Source organism: Dermacentor albipictus, chromosome 5 (assembly GCF_038994185.2).
Source record: "Dermacentor albipictus isolate Rhodes 1998 colony chromosome 5, USDA_Dalb.pri_finalv2, whole genome shotgun sequence".
NCBI classification, from domain to species: Eukaryota; Metazoa; Arthropoda; class Arachnida; order Ixodida; family Ixodidae; genus Dermacentor; species Dermacentor albipictus.
In genome coordinates, this window is record NC_091825.1 from 147,204,001 (window position 1) to 147,220,115 (window position 16,115).

Here is a 16,115-nt window from a genome sequence, read left to right on the forward strand (position 1 = left end):
TGATGTTGAGGCACGCCGTAGTGGGGAACTCCGGATTAAGTTTGTCCACCCGAGGTTCTTTAGCATGCACCCCATGCACGGTATACACGGGCGCTTCTGCATTTCGTCCCCATTGGACATACGGCCGCCGTGGCCGGGTCCCGCGACTTCGTGCTCACAGGGCGACGCCACAGCCGCTGAGCCATCGCGACTACAGTGTAACGTAAGAATACAATGCGTGCAAGATAGTGGTAACTCAGTGCCACGAAGTTCGCGTCTGGGTCCTCTATAAAACAATGCGCTTCTTCATTATTGCCGAGAATCGGAGAGGGCGCTTCCGGTAGGGCCAACCTAAAAGCTGAAAAAAAAGATCGTTCTTTAGGTGATTTCCTAGCATCAACGACCGAAGTGGCCATCGCTATGGAGCCATCGCGGCGCTGGCCGGCCAGCGTTAACCGACGTCTGGTGGAGCTGTAGACGGGAAACGAATGCTGAGTGCCCGGATTCGCCTTTCTGAACATCAGCCTGTCTGAACACGCGCTGATGTGTGGCGCGACCACGGGCGTTCTACTCTGGTTGCCGCAAAATTCAAGTGCTCGGAGCGGCGGCGCCATTTTAAGCTTGTTCTCTTGGGGAATAGACATTTCCTCTGCTGCGTTGTTCACGCAGCAATCAAGGTTTCTTGTTGAGTGACTTGTTAGATGTAATAGGTTACTGAAAAAAAAAGTAATTGAATGACGGTGAGCCTTTCAGACTAAAAGAATGTAATCGATCTATTATAAAAAAAACATATAGTGTATTTTACTACAAGTTACGTGCAGTTAGTTGCGTACAAGTCTGCTCGTCTCCGAGCAACGGAAATAAATCTCAAAGGCTATGCTTTTGCTGGCTGCGTGCGGCGGAAGTGGTTGCCGAGCCGAGAACACGTCGTGGGCGCCACGTTTGTACGTCACCCATAACGCCACAAAGATGCTTGAAGACAGAAGCACGAAGGCTGGACAAATGCAGCTCACTCATCAATTCTATGGAGAAGCTGACCAATCGTAGCGCCAGAGTTCTCTCTAGTAATCCATGCCAGAAAATATGCTCGGGCGCCCGATCATATTAGTGTGCCTTCGTGCAACCTTTACAGTCCCACAGCGGCCAGAATATGAGAAGATAATAACAGCTCTGGCCCGAAATTCAAAAAATGAAAGTTAGCCCAGTCAGCCCTTTACATTCTCTTCGCGTAATCAACATCTCACCGCTTTGTTAAAGAAAATACTCCACCGATGTAAATTGTTTTATGTTTTCTCTTTAATGTCTTCATAACATTTGTAACTGGGTGAAGTACCATTAACGGCTGTGGCTATCGAAAGCTGCACGACAGCGTATACAGAGGCTCCATTTCGCCAAAAGAAGAAATAAAACACTACCATCACCCTAAGCTTAATGCCGGATAGGATACCACTTTCATCCACCGTGGTTGCTCAGTGGCTATGGTGTTGGGCGGCTGAGCTCGAGGTCGCGGGATCGAATCCCGGCCACGGCGGCCGCATGTCGATGGGGACGAAATGCAAAAACACCAGTGTGCTTAGATTTATGTGCACGTTAAAGAACCCCAGTTGGTCTAAGTTTCCGGAGTTCTCCACTACGGCGTGCCTCATGATCAGAAAGTGGTTTTGGCGCGTAAAACCGCATAATTTAATTAATGCCACTTTCACCCAATTATATATATAAAGAGCGATTACACCCTCGATCACATATATACGTTGCGCAGACGCAAACGTCAACAGCCCCTCACAGGTCTCAAAAACGATTCCTATATGACAGGACACTTGGCGGTGAACCATTCTGTAACGACGCGCTTCATTTTCCATTATGATCTTTTTTTTCACCCCATTTTTTCGTCATCGGCTCGTATGAACCCGCGAAACCGCTATCGCGTGTTATCGGCCACTAAGTGGGACGGATACCAAGAAATCAACAGGTCGAGAAAACAGACATTTCCTCTGCTGCGTTGTTCACGCAGTAATCAAGGTTTCTTGTTGAGCATGCGCACTAACGAAGCGTTTGATCACGTGGCTCGAGGACCGAAGTGTCCTGCTGAGCAACTGCCACCGTCTGAGCAGTGAGCTACCGCGACAGCGCGGCAACGGGAGCGTGCACACCGGTCTAGAAGCTGCAGCCCCTGCACGTAAGCCGAAATGTTCGTTTCCCATACGAGCCATTTTTCGAGCGTCTCTCGTTTCCTTTTTCTTTTTTCTTTACTTCTTCTGTGCATTTCAATGGCGGTCCTTACTCGAACAGTGCAGTGTGTTATGGGTTCTCTTTATAAATTGATAAAATATTTCATGTTATGCGTTCTCCGACATCCTAACCAACGCTGTAGTCGGGGGCCCTACGCGCACATTTTACGTCTAAGTGTATACGCTAAAAGGCAAGCGTCACGCTTGCAGACTAGTGACTCAAGCCGTGCGAGTTCTTTTTCTCCACGAAGCAAGGGTCATTTCAGTCAGGGCTAACGTGCTTGCCTCTAACCGCACTATACTCGCAGCTTTGTAGCGTTCCTTTCCTTCTCTCAAGGTGCTTAACGAAATATTCCTTACGCAGTGCACTGGCGGTGAGCTATTCTTCTGCAATCAGTGGTTCGCACCTCCAAACGCACCTAGTCTAGCATCTCTCTGATTTAGAATTCATCTTCGCCAACTGTACTTAGCTCACCTCTTGCAGTTGCGAAATCATGGCTGGTCAATGCCGAGAGCCCCGTGCATTTCGAAGTAACCTCGACTACCACCAGCCTGTAAATTCTCTCGCGAAATCTTACGGGAGGGGTGTACGTACCTGTGACCCGCTGCTGTTCCGAGAAGCGTAGGCGAGGCATCGTCCGGAAATACCGCGCGGAACGTCACTGCTTGCATTTCGCCACTGACGGGACTGGTCCCTCTGAAACTGGGCTAGGCTGGTGTCACGAGTCCTGCATAGTAGGTGTCGTGGGCGATGGCAGATGCGAATTTTCGATGTTTTAAGACTGCGTCACTATTGTCAGACCACCCCCCCCCCCCCGGAGGGGGGAGGGCCCAGTGCCTCTGAATATGCACTTTGCTGAGCACGAGGGCCTATTCCTGATCGCGACTGCCGCATTGCTACGAGAGCGGAATGAGGAAAAAGATATAAGGACGCTCGTGCCTGCCTCACTTTAACTGGCTAAGCGATGAAAACCGGGGCCAATTGATGCGGAGCCTTTTACTATACATAAGGCGTCCAGCCCCTGTACTGTTTCGGCACGTTAAAGTGGTATTGGAAACAATATTGCGCCAGCTTAGCTGTATTAAATTGCATCGGCGAAAGCGCAACGGCCACTCCTTGCGTGAGGATTGGTTGACAGGCGGGTGGCAACGCAGCCCTGTGGTTCCTGCACGAGCGTGCCTTCGCGTCGCGGCTGTTCACAGCATCCACCGTAGTTTATAACAATTTCTTTTTTTTTGCTTTATCGACATACGACTGCACTGCACCCTAAACAAATCGGGCACTCTGCTTAGCAAGTTCAGAGAACTTTTCCTGCGACAAAACGGTCCAAAAACGAGAAAATACCTTCAAATATCTTGCGGGTTGATTTTGACGTTGTGGAAAAACATGAGGCCTCACTGACGCACAGGCTTCCTTTCTTCTTTTTTTGCGTGAAATTCAGGAAAAGGTAGATCGGCTTTCATATTCTCCATTAGTATCCAACGCTTTCCGCTAAGTGAGTGAAGATAGGATTTTGAAATGGTTAACAATTCGAAACTGGCTTCGTGTCTTTCAGGGAAGCGGCTATAAAGACGGCACACGGTGATTGGCGAACACCTTGAGCGCCGACTTCGTGTACCTCCTTCCAAAACACAGCCGATACGTCTCGTAGACGTCAGAAAAACGTCTCATAGACGAACAGCAAGCGACCAGGTGACCTGCAATTAAAGCTTTGATCATTGGTCATTAGCAGGCGTGGTTAAGCAAAGCTCAGCGAAAACGGTTCCCCCCTGTTTTGTATAGGGGCTCATTAGACGCTATAGGTAACCACCTAGCACTGGCAATTAGCTGACTACAGCGTAACCTTTTAGCAACACAGAAATGTTTTAACAAAGGAAAAATTGGACTTGGCGTGTACGTTTTCGATTCGATTTGCCAGGCATACTACCTACCCCGCCCTGGTTGCTTAGCGATATGGTGCTGGGCTGCTAAGCACGAGGTCGCGGGATTGAATCCCGCCCACGGCGGCCGCATTTTGATTGGAAGCGACATGCGAAAACAGACGGGTACTCAGATGTACGTTACAGAACCCCAGGCGGTCCAAATTACTCCGGAGTCCCGTCCATCCTATAGTGTGCCTCATAATCAAATCGTGGTTTCGGCACGTACAACCCCATATTTTCGATCATCTTTTCTAAAGAAGTCGCTGTAAGTTTTAACGTTGAGAAAAACAGGGAGTGTGGAAATATTCAGAACTTCTGAACCATAAATCGGATGGTGTCCAATTCTTTCCTCGAATCGAATGGTTATTTGTAAATTTAAATGTCCTTCGAATAAGTTTCTCGTATACGTGAGATATGCAGCTGTGCCGTGATCAAGCCTGTAACTATTATAGAGCTTGATAAGCTATATATTAACTATAAGCTAACTTAGTTAACTGATAAGCTCTCAATAATTAATAAGCTATCAAGCTTGATACAACGTTCATACCGGCACAGTGGCAGGAAAGAACGCGGCGTAGCCTAGTCAAATATGACTGCGTCACTCGGGGAGCAAAATTTTTCTGCGAATACAGCAATCAATCGCCCTCGCATCTCCCTCGCATAGCATGCCTAGGTGGCAGATTGTTTGTATTGCTTGTGGATGCTACATCGGTGTTTTCTTCTTATTAGTGTGAATACGTCTTCTTGCAAGGCTTGTTATAATGGCCGAACCATTTGCAATGACCACTTCAACGCAGACGACATGCATACGCTTATTCCTCGGTGGCGTTCAGAAGTTTTAACTGGCCAACAAGCCTTTTCTTTTCTTCTACAGCAAAGCCGTTAAGGGCTATTCCCCGCTATAGTGTCGCGTGCCGAAAAAACTCCCCATAGTGCAATGCCGACCCGCGGCGAAAGTGAAGCAGGCTTTACACTCCCCTTACGTGAGCCGATCCCAAAGATAGTGCAATGCCAGCCGACCCGGGGTGGAGGTGCAGTTCGCCATTGAGGGACCTACATACACAGCTTCGCTGGTCATCCTTCTTCAGAGTGGCAAGGCACTGAATTTTTGAACTTCCTCCAGGTAATGCATGACAGCCTGTGTTCCGGAAAGTTTTCGGTACGCTAACAGTTTTCGGTACCCCTTCTAAAAAATCGCCGCCCCTTCCAGTCCGTGAAGATGGTCGAATAGTGAATCCGTGTTAGTTAAACCGAGTTCTACATCATGCAAGTCACTTCGCAAGCAGTCTATATATTAAATCTTTTGGTTCACCATTCTTTCACCTCATTTTCGCTCTTGCGTGCTTCGCGTGGTGAGCATGCTTCAGGAGCGATTTTTTTTTTCGTTTCTCCCAATGTTCCTTTTTTTATTTTTATTTATTTCTTTGCGCGTGAGGTTAGTCTTTGTTTTAAGAGGCCGTTCACGAGCCAACTCTCAATCACTCGCGGTAGGCAGCTTCTTCCTCAGGAGTATACGCACCACTCTTGGTCTTCCCATGGTTACAGCTGGGATGGAATGCGCGGAACTACTAATCCAAAGCTCCCTATAATGGGCTCAAGGCCCACCACTGAAATCGCGGGCGCTGCAATCGTTTTGACGATTGGTTGGATTGGTTCGACGATTGACGCGGCTGCCGGCACTTCTTGCTGGCGCAGGAAATATGGCGTTTCAATCTCTGGGCACTGCTCGTTGGCCGCAAACCGCCAGCGTAACATTTGTTTCTTTCGCAGCAGAGTAAAATCAATATGAATTCGATGCCGCTCTGGTCCAATGGCCGAAAATGCATCGTGTGACAACCGTATGAGATTCACTTATAAGGTGGCATTCTCACAGCGGGAAGGCGGTCACTCCAACTCCTTTCCCGCTGTTGAGCTATTCTTTTCCTCTCCCGCTAGGTCACGTGGCTTTTTAACGACGTCCGACAACGACGGCACAGGTTCCATAGTTTCGCTGTGCAAACCGCGCTTCAAGATAGGTAGTGCCAACAAACTTTCTGACGTCGTGGGCACTGGGATATGGACATTGTTCTACATGAAGGACGAAAACCGCTGCTCATACTTTGAGATTCTGTTCGCTTCCGGCACTGCCCTTACGAACTACTTGATCAAGATAATAATAATAATATTTGGGGTTTTACGTGCCAAAACCACTTTCTGATTATGAGGCACGCCGTAGTGGAGGACTCCGGAAATTTCGACCACCTGGGGTTCTTTAACGTGCACCTAAATCTAAGCACACGGGTGTTTTCGCATTTCGCCCCACTTGATCAAGATGTCGTGCAGAGTATCACGTTTACGAGTTTCACGTCTCTGACAAAGATAGGCTCGCCTATCGAAACCTACTTCAGCCTTTCTAGGGCACTTCGTTCCTGTTTAACTTTTTTATACGACAGTGTGCCACTCCATCTGTCGACCACCTTGATTTCACGCCTATTTGTTACTCTTTTCGTGTTTCAACTGCCCGTTTTCGCCTTCTTGAGCACCTTGCCGTAAATCACATAGGTGACGCATATTGTAATTCAGGGGTAAGTGGAAAATTAAAAATGAAATCAAATTTATATAATTCGCTAAAATAACAATTGCACGGACTCCGCAATGAATCCAAGGACGGTATAGCAAGAGTCAATATATTGTTGTTTGATAACGTACCTCTCCAACACCAAATTGCTGAGGGTTACATAACCAATAAAAAAGCATGCTCGTTAATGCAGCGACATTGAAGACAACTTTAATTATGCGCATAGGTGCTTTGATTCGAGTACATAAATTCGCCAAATTTTCGTGCATGTGAATTGAGTTGTGCTTTTGGCGTTCTTTTCTCGATTTGTTTCTAAATCTTCATGCAGCTTTCTAAATATGCAACGCAAACTAGCCTGCGCGCACCTGCGCACCCATTGAAAACTGTTGCTTAAATCATGGCGCAACATTTTGTTGAAAGCGATCAATGTTGCGAAGACGTCAGGCTGTTTGCAGCCAGTATGACGCAGTTTTAGGCAAATTTGCGTACTGCCCATGATTTCCCATGCTGGCTGGCTGAGCCAGTACGCTTTTAACTCTCCTAGACACTAGCGTCAGTTCTCTCACGCACTTGTCTTCAGCAAGCTTTTGTCGCAAGCACCTTCTCTTTCCGGTATACGAAAGTTAGGCTATTCATTGGCCCGGAACAAAATTTTCATCACGATAGCGCGTGCCTCGAGGTCTTGGTCACTCTCCTTTAGAGATAACCAGGGGCAACTCTATAGGGCTAGTATCTACAAAAGCTCTGAACGCGGTGGTTCGTCTAGCACGGGAATGATGGTTGGTACAAGGGTTTGCTAAACATCGGTATTTAGGCTTCAAATGTTATGGCAGCTTCGAAAACGGCATTTTCAGCAGAATATCGCGTTATGTATGGTATTCTAGGTGGTAATGCATGCGCACACTATCAGCGTCTAAAAAGTTTGACTCTTATAGTGGTTTAAATAACGTCCCGATTACGTCTGACGCTACAATCGTAGACCGGTCAAATCCACGTTCTAAGCATCATTTCCACGGTGTAGCTGAACGACAACGGCGTGAAAGTTCTATCTAGTAATAATTCGTAGTAGAAAGATTTGCGGTCTTCGCATCCTAATGTTCACGTGCAGCGCCTAAGCGATCGCACAGATTTTAAGCTCACCCTGCATTTCTGGCGCATGCAGCATGGCGGCACCCTATCGTGGAGGACCTTCGCCTCCAGACAAGAATGGTCCCGCAAGGAATTGGGGCTACCCACAACAGGTCCCAGACGCTGACGGCCGTGAGAGACAAGCCTTGAACCCTTACACGAACGCCGCGGTGCAGCCACAACAGCAACACCAAGGGCAAAACGGCGCTCGTGAAGCCGTTGCCCCGCCAGCAGAAAACTCGCATCAGCGGCCCTTCCGTGAGCAGCATCAGCAGCAGCATCAGCGGCCCTTCCGTGAGCAGCATCAGCAGCAGCATCAGCGGCCCTTCCGTGAGCAGCAGCATCAGCAGCAGCATCAGCGGCCCTTCCGTGAGCAGCAGCAGCAGCATCAGCGGCCCTTCCGTGAGCAGCAGCAGCAGCATCAGCGGCCCTTCCGTGAGCAGCAGCAGCAGCATCAGCGGCCCTTCCGTGAGCAGCATCAGCCGCCCTTCCATGCGCAGCAGCAGCAGCAGCATCAGCCGCCCTTCCATGCGCAGCAGCAGCATCAGCCGCCCTTCCATGCGCAGCAGCAGCATCAGCCGCCCTTCCATGCGCAGCAGCAGCATCAGCCGCCCTTCCATGCGCTGCAGCAGCAGCAGCAGCATCAGCCGCCCTTCCATGCGCTGCAGCAGCAGCAGCAGCATCAGCCGCCCTTCCATGCGCTGCAGCAGCAGCAGCAGCCCTTCCGTGAGCAGCAGCATCACGCGGCATTTTCCGGATCTCCTCAGGTCCCCGTTACCCAGTCTTCTGCCGTTAAATGGGCTAGTGGTCACGCCATTCCCGGGAATCCTTCCATTCCTCAGCAGCAATCGCCTTCCAAGCAGATGTCCAGTTCACAGGGCTGGGGCTCGAACCAACAGTCTCTTTCAGAGCAAGTTTCTGAGCTAGCGCTCGCCGGCTCACGAGGAATGGGCCCCTACGGACCTAAACGACTGATTGGAGGAAGAGGGCGCGGCAGCCGAGGGCAAAGCCAGCAATCGCGTCCTGCAGCAGGCGAACACGCAGACTGCCATTCCCAAGCGCCGATCATGTCCCCACGTGGTCATCTAGTACAGCCTACAACGTTCGCCGGCCAGGGAGGGCAGGTGGGCTCGAACGTGCACCAGAGGAACGCTGCACCCAGAAGTCCCGCCACGCCGCCTGCTTCCTCGACTCAATGTAAGATTATCGTGTTTTGCGCATACGATACTAGCTGCCTTACATAACTGAATGCTGCGTAAATGTCACAGGTCCAATTATGCATACAATTTTTCAACAAAATCAGTCTTCAAAGTTCGAAAGTTTTTAATTGTGGAATTTATCTTAACCTTGCAAAAGGAACACTTTTACGAAAGTAAGTGGAGGCCGTCAGCACCATTTTGTAAGCGTTGCTCCTTCGCGACGCTAACAAAATAAAAAAAAGGGGGGGGGGGGAGAATATCCAGCATGCAACCCAACGTCGAGTAGAAATGAACATGCAAGAAATATGGTGAAAGTAAATTTTCTAGACATAATTTGCGCAAGAATGGGTTAAAAGCTGACAGTGTGTTTGCGCTTAGCACGGAGTACAGCGCTGACGGCGGAACGTAAATGTGTGACAGGACGGATGAATTGTGTTGGTCCTTCTCTAGTGTTTTTATATTGTACCCTCCCCATCTGATTATCTTTGCTCTCGCTGCCTTTCATTGTCACCTGGCCGAAAACTTTTCCATAGCGTTATGCTATTTGCATCATATCTCGTATACGGTAGCCCTCAGTTGATACCAACGCATCTGTTCGTATCGCTTGTACCGTCGTCCGTAACATCGCATTGTTAACACTATAATGTCGAACGTTTCACTTACGCTACGCAACGCCTGATACCTTAAATTGTTCAAGTCTGGAGGAGTTAAATCATTGCCCATAAAGAGATTCGATATGCTGAAGCGAAGTTTCAGTCGTGGACAGTTCAAGCACCAATTAACAATTGTTTATAGTACTACTTGCACTTGCACAAAATGACTTTTTGAGCGCAATCATCTCTACGTGCCCAGAATAAAAGCGAACAAGTTCTTTTCTTTTTCTTGTGGAACTATTCGGTTATACCACTGCCAGCTGCGACACTAGACAAAGCGGCCAGTAGGACTCCATTGCTTGATTCCGTATCTCTTTAATTTTTTTTTAATACAGCAGTAGCTTACTTCTGCTGCAGGCTCTTCTCCGTCGTCAGAGGCAACTGGCGCCACCAGCAGCTGCTCCACATATTCAAGCGGAGGGGCTTCTACTTCGCGAGGCTATTTTTCTGAACCGCAGCGTTGGAATCGCCCAAGAAGTGCTGTCACGTGGAATCCTGCAAACGCCCGTCAAGGTAGGATATGAAACCAGCCGGTAACTTAAAAGGGCTTGGTTCTTTGCTTTTTCTTCGCATATGGCCAACACAAACGAGCATCAGGGACGCGCAAATGGCGCAAAATTAACTCATTTATCCTGAATTTTCAGGGTATAAGTTTGCTGAAAGTTCGGAAATCTTTCCCGCCCAATTTCCCTTCTCTCGGTGCATGGTAGCCAAGCGGGCTCAGTTCTGATTATTCTCCTTGCCTTTTATTAATCGTTTTCCTCTCTCTGGGTGACGGAGCATCTGGACGGGTATACATATAGCACTGGACTGGAGCTCCGCTCTTTGTCTGCTGTCCTCAAAATTTGCAGCGATGTTCATTGCCGTTTCCGCACAGTGAAAACTGCAGTACAAATAGCTATAAGCTAGCAGTCGCCATTCTGCGACTTCACTACAATCTCTTGTATTTTCCTGAACTGCCTGCACTGACAGAACGGCCCAGGGGCATACTTTGATCACTGCCGGATTTTATCGTGCAATTACGGCCTGTCCCGTAAGTTCAACAATTCGAAGGTTAATTATTGAAAACGTAGCTGATGTGCTGCCAATTACTGCACAAATTCCGATTTCCGTTCCTATGTTCAACTACAGAAATCGCAACGTATCATTGTTTATACGCTCAGTTCGATGCCTCAAACCGCTGATTTAAGCGCAGGGAACTTAAACGCAATACCCATATTGATGTTTTTGACATGCTGGCTAGAGCGAAGTTTCAGTTGCAGATGTCCCATCAAACCAGGTACCCATATCGCAGTTCATCTTTTTTACGCCCTCTTGCATGCTGTGAAGTGTCTAGCTAATTCGTTTTCTTCCTTTATTCAGTGCCTTCACCGGGCCGATCTCCCATGCCGGGAGCAGACACCAGTATATCCTCCGCCGGTGGAATTTCAGCCTCCAAGGAGACCAAAGTCACGACACTCACCGTTTACGCGAATCATTTCAAAGTGCACATACCGAAGGAACTCGCCGTGAACCACTACTCGGTTGCGATATATAAACTTGGAAAAGACGGGAAGGAACGAGAACTCACGCGTATGGCCTCGAGTGACAGGCGACGCATATTCGTGGAGTTCGCCCGCAAGTACTTAAATACCCAGGCACCGATTTTTGATGGCCAGAGTGCATTTTACTCAGCAAGGCCTGTAGATGTCAGAGAGAAAACCGTCCAAGTGGAAATGGTAAAAGATAAGTTCAGCGACTTCTGCGTCAGAATCCAAGTGGCGGCCCTTCGGATCAACGAGCATTGCGGACCTGGTCGCGGGACACCTCTGGTTCAAGCGCTGGACGTTGCGTTACGCTGCGCTCTCTCGCATAACCGCGAGTACCTTGGCAGGATCCTCGTGAGCCCTGTGGTGAGCCCTGTGCACTCGGACACGGAGGAGGTGCGCGCTGCGCGAGGTGAAGCTCTCTACCACGGCGTGCTTACCAGCGTCCGCTCGGGCGAGTCGGGAACGTTCGTAAACGTGGACACGCTACAGACTGTCCTCCACAAACCTGACCCTCTTATAACTGTCGTCTGCCGTTTGCTGCAACGTGATAGTTTTTTACCTCAAGAAAAACTTCTAGATAGGCACATTGAACTCCTCAGCAAAAAACTGAAGGACTTGAAAGTGTGCGTCGAACATCTGCCTTACCGTCGGACTGGCAAAATCGAGAAAATCGTGAAGGAAAGCGCGGACGAAAAAACGGTAGGTTCAACGAGTGAGACAGTTGCGCAATATTTCAGACGCAACTATTTTACGCTTCAGTACCCCAAACTGCCGTGCGTAAAAATTCTAAACAAAGACTGTTACTATCCTCTTGAGGCCTGCTTCATAGCTCTCGGACAGCGGGGGGCAGAGACACTTCCTCCTGTGTTTCCCAAAATTAGGTTTACTAGAGCTGAATCGGTTGCAGCCGAAATTGAAAGGAAGAGCCGAGCAGAACTGGGCGAATTTGTCACCTCTATCTCTGCATCCCCTGTTCAGATCACGGCGAAGCTTTTACCTACCGTCTCGCCATTGAGTCCTCCACAGGACTCGAAAGAAATGAAGTGGGTGATGCTGAGCATGTGTGACAAGGCAAAGGAACGTATCACGAAGTTAAAAGATGGTATCATCGAACAGGGACAAAAACTTGGTATGGAGCTCTCTCACGTTCAATTCGTTGAAAAAATTCCAACTGTCGAGGATGCACTTCAAGCACCAGAAGAAGGTGCCGCTTTTATTGTTATCGTTCTGGAGAACACAAACTCTGATGACTACTACCGCATCAAGTACTACGCCGAAATTCAACTTGGCCTGATCACACAATGTGTCGCTCTTTACAAGAACAGGAAACCGCAAAATTTTAACAAAGTGTTTTGTATGAACGTAATGCGCAAGATAAGAGCAAAGCTTGGATTCGTCGACAAAGCCATGCCATCTAAGATCAACAACTTCGACTTCAAGGACGTCATGGTTATGGGCGCCGACGTCAGTCACCATGGCCCGAATGACGCGAAGCCATCCGTGGCCGCCATCGTCGGTAGCATTGACGCGTGCGCCTTTCGCTATGCCGCTGCGATTAGTCTTCAGCAGCAGCAGGAGCAGCAGCAGCAGCAGCAGGAGCAGCAGCAGCAGCAGCAGCAGCAGGAGCAGCAGCGGCAGCGGAGGCGTCCTGAAATCATCCAGAACATGGGGAGCATGGTTAGAGGACTTCTGGATGTCTACCAGAAGAACAATAATACTGCACCGAAAGCCATACTTTTCTACCGCGACGGCGTGAGCGAGGGACAGTACAGTCAAGTTTACGATAAGGAGCTTCCCTGCTTGGATGATGAATGCAAGAAAGCTTTCCCCGGATCCACCACACCGAAGATTACATTTCTGACCGTGCAGAAGCGGCACAGAACCCGCTTCATGCGCAAAAATCCGGAGGTACAGAACGTGCCTGCAGGCACGGTCGTGGACACGGTCATCACGCACCCTTCCGAACAAGAGTTCTTTATGTGCTCTCACACTCCCGTCAGGGGCACAGCTCGGCCCGCCCACTACCACGTGATTCGAGACGACAACGAATTCGACGCCGAGACTCTGCAGAAGATCTCCTTCAGCCTGTGCCACATGTACGCCCGTTGTGTTACGCCCGTGTCCATCCCGACGCCCGTCTACTACGCCCACCTCGCCGCAGCTCGCGCCAGCTGCTACATGACGGCTCACGCAAAGATCGAGGGAAGCAACAGATTTGACGCCAGCGTCGTCCAGCTCACGGACAACCTGAAGGACGAGATGTTTTTCGTCTGAGACCTATAGGCTGATTCATTCTTCTGCTCAACGACGAAATGTGCCCCTTGTTGTGCCTGGCAGGGTTTACGCCACTGCAGTTACCAGACCGGCAGGGCTCTGTTAAGTGTTGCATATTTACTGCAGCCGACTTCAGCCGCACTACGTCTGTGCCTCGTTGGTGTCTCATGACAAACGCGCCGACATCGCTTGCACTTCTGATGGGCCGCGCCGCACTTCCAACATCAACACTTTCATATTGGTCGTCAAGTTTGTGTCCCTCACTCGCATGTTTAGCTACCTGAAGCGTATGTTCATGATTTTATCCGTGTGCATGGCCAGTCATTTTATGCTATCATGTTCAAAACTTGTTCCTAGGCACGCGTATCCGCACACAACGAGTGCACTAGTCTTCGTGTGCCACATGTGTTTGAACATAGAGTTAATATATTGTGACAAGTGCCGGGAAATAAAGACTGCTCTCTGACTTGTGGGTCTTGCGTACTTTATTCTAGTGCACCTATAGTGCTCTAGCAGAGCCAGGTCGGGTCCACGCTGCAGGAATTTCGCATTGCTCGCAAGTATAATGGTGCGCTGTCTGTACGCGTTGCGAGACATCTGCCTATCTTACTCAAACTGTGGCGAAGCGCGGTTCGTTGGTTAAAGGACGTATACATCCAGCAATGCGCCGTTAGCAAGTCCTAGATTGCCTTTTTTTTATACCGACGTCTACACTTCTCTGGAGTAGCGGGCTGAAAAGCCGGGAAACCTGTGCTCCTCCCTACCTGCTCGGTTTTAACGAAAGCATGTTGTTCAGCTGCACGTACATCGTGTTCACCACCCAGAGTATTCAATTTTAAGGATTCCGTTGCAGTCCTGTCCTCCGAAGCGAAGTGCTATGGACAACTGTGGGTGTTTTTTAATGAGCTAGCTTTTTCTCGAGGACACATCTGGCTCGATCTTAACTCATTCACATAAATAGTATGCCTACCTTCCTTCAATAACGTCCCAATATATGCTGGCGGTGCTTGCGAGTTGTGATCAATGTAATAGAGTCGGGATTTTTTTTTTACGCCCGCTTTATAGTTGTCGATACGTAAGTCGAACTCTGTCCCCACTTGAACTTCTTACCAGGAGGCGATCTCGCTCGTCTGTGTCCCGTGCAACATGGAACAGCGTAACCTATGGGCAACCGGCGCTGTAACCTCGCTTGCCAACAGTGGCAGCGCCGTATAACAGTGACTGTAGCGATCGGGCAAAGCAGTTCTTAGTACAGCACACGCTGCAGTCTCCCGTCGGTGAACTGTCCGCTCACGCGGAGGCACACGCGTCCAGCTTCTCGCATGACCGCAGGGCCCCGGCGTGCTGGACAAAGCGCGTGCGCCCGCCGCGCCATGCATGCAGGCAGAGGACACGCACTCGGAGGATCGCTCTGTGCGATGCCATCGAGCGGCACGGTGTACGTTTCAAACGGCTTTGTGGAGCCAGTCAATAGGCGCCCACCGATGTCTCTGAAAATTACCGTCCCAAGATACGTCCCCGGCTTAGAGCTTCGTTGGGGGGCATCGGGCGAAAGCAAACGTTGACACCGGCGGTGTTCAAAATGACGCGAGATTTTCGCCCCCCCCCCCCCTATATATGGAACGCGCAAGTAGAGCACCTCCTGGACACCGCTGGTTTAAACGCGCTCACCAGAGAACAAGCGTGGGGTGTGTAAACAGCTTCACAAATTCGAATGCAGCCATTTTCAGGCCTGTCCGGACGGGCGTGCGTGCAGGAAGAATACGTACAGCATTACTACTCGCTCGCACGGAAAAGACTGACGCCACAGTAGACCACGCGCTTACACCCTGTGCTTTCGTTTTAGACCACGCAGAATTTTTTATTACTAATTCGCGTGTGCCAGATCGCATAATTCTAGTCGTGGAGCTGGATTGCTCAGAGGCGGACATTATTTGCACAACGAATTGAAATAAGCAACCTACTAAACAATTTCGCTAAACCTTTGAATTAGTGCCCTTACTGCACTGCACATATTGCAATTTACGAAACGCAGCCGGTGAGTCTCCAATACACATCCACTTGGAAAGGATTTCCAGGATGACACCAGTTTCGATATATTTCGTACCAAAGTGTGTAACGAAATACATAGGCGTTCGGTACTTTTCGCTTTATTTTGTATAACTGCGGATTGTTGAGAACAAAAGTGGAAGTAAACTTCATTTCTACACAACGTTTCACGGCGCATAACTCTAAACCCGTGCGATCCTTCGAATTCGTTCGAAGTGTATATGCCTGGCAATCTATGTAGATAAGTGACCCTAAATTTCCCATATAAGAAATGAAAAAAATTAGAAATCCCGAGAGCCATCGATAAATGCCTCCTTGGTGAAGAGAAAAATGGGCTAAATAATTTGCATCATGGATAAAAACTGAGAACATATAGAGCACATAGTAGACTAAAAAAGAAACGAGACAAATTAGCATCCGACATTAAACGCGCATGTAACTTGTTTTGTTTGAATAAATTTGCTAGTATTCGCAATGATTCTAGGAAAGTATGGAATTGCGTAAATTACCTACGCCACAACAACGATAAAGCGCTTCAGAAACCTTAATTGAGTGCGTACCATGCACAGGCACTTGCCTTCATTGATCGGTAGTGT

General features: G+C 49.0%; 2 protein-coding genes across 4 annotated transcripts in view; one reads left to right on the plus strand and one right to left on the minus strand.

The window, feature by feature from the left end:
* The window catches only part of LOC135906248 (uncharacterized), a 102,431-nt gene extending 98,808 nt beyond the window's left edge, over positions 1-3,623 (minus strand). The window contains exon 1 of the mRNA XM_070539148.1: positions 2,803-3,623. The gene's annotated coding sequence lies outside the window, so the exon portion shown is untranslated. The remainder of the gene's footprint in view (positions 1-2,802) is intronic.
* On the plus strand, positions 2,000-13,936 carry LOC135906247 (protein argonaute-2-like). Of its 3 annotated transcripts, none has more exons than XM_065437546.1 (4): positions 2,000-2,155; positions 7,850-9,012; positions 10,025-10,180; positions 11,030-13,936. In XM_065437546.1, exons 2-4 carry the CDS (start codon positions 7,851-7,853, stop codon positions 13,468-13,470), a joined length of 3,759 nt encoding a protein of 1,252 aa, XP_065293618.1. In that variant the 5' UTR covers positions 2,000-2,155; position 7,850; the 3' UTR covers positions 13,471-13,936. The 3 variants fall into 3 exon arrangements, with proteins under 3 accessions (XP_065293618.1, XP_065293619.1, XP_065293620.1); XM_065437547.1 differs by having other exon boundaries at positions 2,049-2,167; XM_065437548.1 differs by lacking the exon at positions 2,000-2,155 and adding an exon at positions 3,761-3,900.
* The last annotated feature ends 2,179 nt before the right edge of the window (positions 13,937-16,115 follow it).